At 35.2% G+C, this 3439-nt stretch overlaps 1 protein-coding gene across 1 annotated transcript; it reads left to right on the plus strand.

Annotated features, from left to right (window-relative positions):
- Window positions 1–204: 204 nt before the first annotated feature.
- RPRD1A (regulation of nuclear pre-mRNA domain containing 1A) lies at window positions 205–2713 on the plus strand (the record flags this gene model as incomplete). Its single annotated transcript, XM_009578146.1, has 5 exons — window positions 205–334; window positions 1039–1145; window positions 1224–1318; window positions 2292–2418; window positions 2517–2713. Coding segments are annotated over 5 exons (656 nt in total), but the record flags the coding sequence as incomplete, so codon positions are not given.
- Window positions 2714–3439: the final 726 nt, after the last annotated feature.

Consider the following 3439-nt stretch of genomic DNA (forward strand, 5'->3'; position numbering starts at 1 on the left):
GAAGAGGGAGAAAAGCCAATGAGTGACCAAAGTCTTTTCACATTTTTAAATACAAAATTAGAGTGAAATGTTGTAATGAGCAGTAATGAGAATAGGAAAAACACATTTGATTTTTTTTTTTGTTTAGTATAAATGTGGATAAGTAGGTATTAGTTGGAGGAACTAAAATTTCTAATTATTCTTGTTTATCACTCTTTTTATTAGCAAAACCAAATAGGAAGCTGACATTCCTGTACTTGGCCAATGATGTCATACAGAACAGCAAAAGGAAAGGACCAGAATTTACGAAAGACTTTGCTCCAGTAATAGTGGAGGCTTTTAAGCATGTTTCAAGGTACAGTAAATTGTTATGTGCACTGTCCTTCATCATACTGTATTTGAGGGGGATTTAGAGAAGTCCTCAGTTTATCTCATCTGACCCAGCTAGTCCTTGTGTGCTATTTCTGTACTTGAAGTCTTGTTAATTTAATTTACTCAATGTTCTTTTGCTCTTGGATAGTCTTAACGCTGTTGGATGAAGTTACGTAGTAAATTCATCTGCACTCAGACCCTTTTGCCTTAGAAAGCTGTTAGCTATGCCTTAAATTAAGACTTGCTTTCAGTCTGCATTTCTATGCTACAACAGTTTGATATGTTTCATTACTAGTATTGCATGATTTGTTTTTTTTCCCAGCAGCCATTCATCTCATCACATGAGGATGCTAGAGTCTTGATACAGATTTTCACATGGTACACAGCTGTTGAAGCAACACAAACCTATTTGCAGTGTTCGTGTAATAGGGTTACAGACCTATGGATTTATAGATTGAGCAAGCAAACAGAGGGAATTGCATGTTGACTTTTTTTTAATGTGCTTGCTAAGACATCTTGAACTGGTCTTTGCTTTCTTTTCTTTAAAACGTGATTGTGTTATTTTCTGAGATTATTGGACTTCTGTTATTGATAAAGTATGCCAAGGTCCTTCTGGGAACCATAATCGTACAGCAGTGCTGTACTTTTACCTAGTGCTGATTTTTGTTTTTTTTTTCCTTGTAACAGTGAGTCTGATGAGAGTTGTAAGAAACACCTTGGCCGAGTGCTCTCTATCTGGGAAGAAAGGTCTGTTTATGAAAATGATGTATTAGAACAACTTAGGCAAGCTTTGTGTAAGTATTTTGTGTGTGTATGAAGATTCAGTCTCTTGTTTGAAATATTATTTCTCTGACTCCTCTTTTTTCATTTAGATGGAGACAGAAAGGTGAGGAAGCGCACATATGAACAGATAAAAGTTGATGAAAATAACTGTTCACCTCGAAGTTCTCCCACTGACCCTCCACAGGTAAAAGCATGTTTATAAAATTCTGTATTTGCATATGGCTTGATACAGAATTTTTCAGTTACTCTTGTTTTTGAATGGTCTCTGTTTTTCATTTTAATGAGGTACTGTCTCTGAGCAAGGGTCACTACAGTGGAAACTTTTCTTCACAGCACTTTATGTTACAGGTGGAGCTAAGAAGTTGAGCATGCTGTAACTTTAGTCGGTTTGACACTAAACCAGAATGTATGAATAATGTATCCAGCTTTGTCCACATCAGGATTTCGGCATTAATTTCTACAACATTTTAGGTTCTCATTTGGTTTCCAGGGTGGTAACCAGTAACACATGTATTAGAATAAGATTGTTATTGGTTTATCAATAAAATATTTCTCAATGTTGCAATCATGATGGTTGGGTGAAGTTCTTGTCTACCTCGCATTGTTACGGCTTTTATAATTCTCGTGGGTTTTTTGTTATGGTACTGCCTGATCTCAAAAGGCTTTTTGTTATGGCAAGGAATGACTGTCCTCAAATAATCACAATTTAGTATGTTTCTCTGTAACAGACATCTGGGCTTCTATGAACATCAGCCCTACTTCCAAAAGAAGTGCACTGATCTAGTCTGATGCGATAGTGAAGCAAAACTACAAGAAAAATAATTTCAAAAATGTATAGTAAAATGAAAGGTACTGTAAAATAATCACTACTGTCGAAAAGAAAAGATTTATAAGTAGTCCTATACCAAGAATATAAATGAAAAATCTATTTTAGGAAGGTGACCTTTAAAACTAAGAACACTGCAATGTTGTTCTGAGAATTAATTAGTTTGGTTTTGTTTTCAGTCTGAGAGGGGATAGAATGTTGCTATAATGCTGATACCGTAAATGCTTTTAAAATTACCATCAAATTGATTCCATAAGCTTATTGTGAAATAGTGTTTTGTACTAGGATCTGTTTATTTAAACTAGTTCTCAATCTTGCATGCTTTTTTCAGACCACAGATCTCATTAGAGCATTACAAGAACTAGAAAACGCTGCCTCTGGGGATGCAGCAGTTCATCAGAGAATAGCTTCTTTGCCTATAGAGGTCCAAGATGTGTCCCTGTTAGACAGAATAACAGGTGAGGGTTGGGGATCCGGTAACTGAAATGCTGTTCTGAGAACTTAACAGTATATAATGAAATCATGCTTTACTTGTTTTTCTCTGCTTGCTTTTTAGATAAGGAATCTGGAGAGCAACTTTCCAAAATGGTAGATGATGCATGTATGTTGCTGGCGGATTACAATGGCAGGTTGGCAGCTGAAATAGATGATAGAAAACAGCTAACTCGAATGTTGTCGGACTTTCTCCGATGCCAAAAAGAATTCCTTGCAGAGAAAGAACATAAGCTGGAAGTGCGTAATGTTTTGTTTTAGTCCATTCTTCACTAAAGCTTGTTCTTGCAAATGTTTTTAGTTTGCCTAAACAAATTTTCTCTCCAAAGGTAAATATTTAATCAGCACTGTAAGGTCTTTGCTTCCAGCACACTTTTAACAAGATTTTTTTTTTTTGGTTCTAGTGTTCTAAATCTATTAAACCAGCTCAACATTAGGTAATGTTACAACTGTAATCACTTCAGCGTGTCTTTCTGGTTTTTAGCCTATTCAGTCTTCATTATATGTACAGACTTAGTTTTAGTGGTGCAGATAGAAAGTCTTATACTGCACGGTACAAACTTAATTCTTGGTAGAATAAATTTTTTCTTGTTCTTTTCATTCATTGTTGTAAGTCTTAGTTATGTATTACATTGTTTAATAATATCCTTTTTGTGAATAGAATTATCTTTCTTGTAGTTGTAGGTTTCTGAAGACACTTAAAGGATAAGAATTTAATTACTGGTTTCAGCACAACTTTTTAACCTGACTCAAGCATCCATTAAACCCAGTAAAATGTAGTTTTAGGTTCTACAGCGTCTAACACAGTTGGTTAGCAGCATTTGTAGCACTAGCACCATTAGGACAGGACAAATCATTAATAAAAAATCATTAATAAAAGAAGGATGCAGAGTGAACAGCTCATTATGAGCAAATGATCCCCTAAGTTACTCCATTCTTCACTGTTACCAGTCATCCGTTTTCCTTTCCTATCATAATACTGTTAGG

The sequence above is a fragment of the Fulmarus glacialis genome, unplaced genomic scaffold, assembly GCF_000690835.1.
Source record: "Fulmarus glacialis isolate BGI_N327 unplaced genomic scaffold, ASM69083v1 scaffold49175, whole genome shotgun sequence".
NCBI lineage: Eukaryota > Metazoa > Chordata > Aves > Procellariiformes > Procellariidae > Fulmarus > Fulmarus glacialis.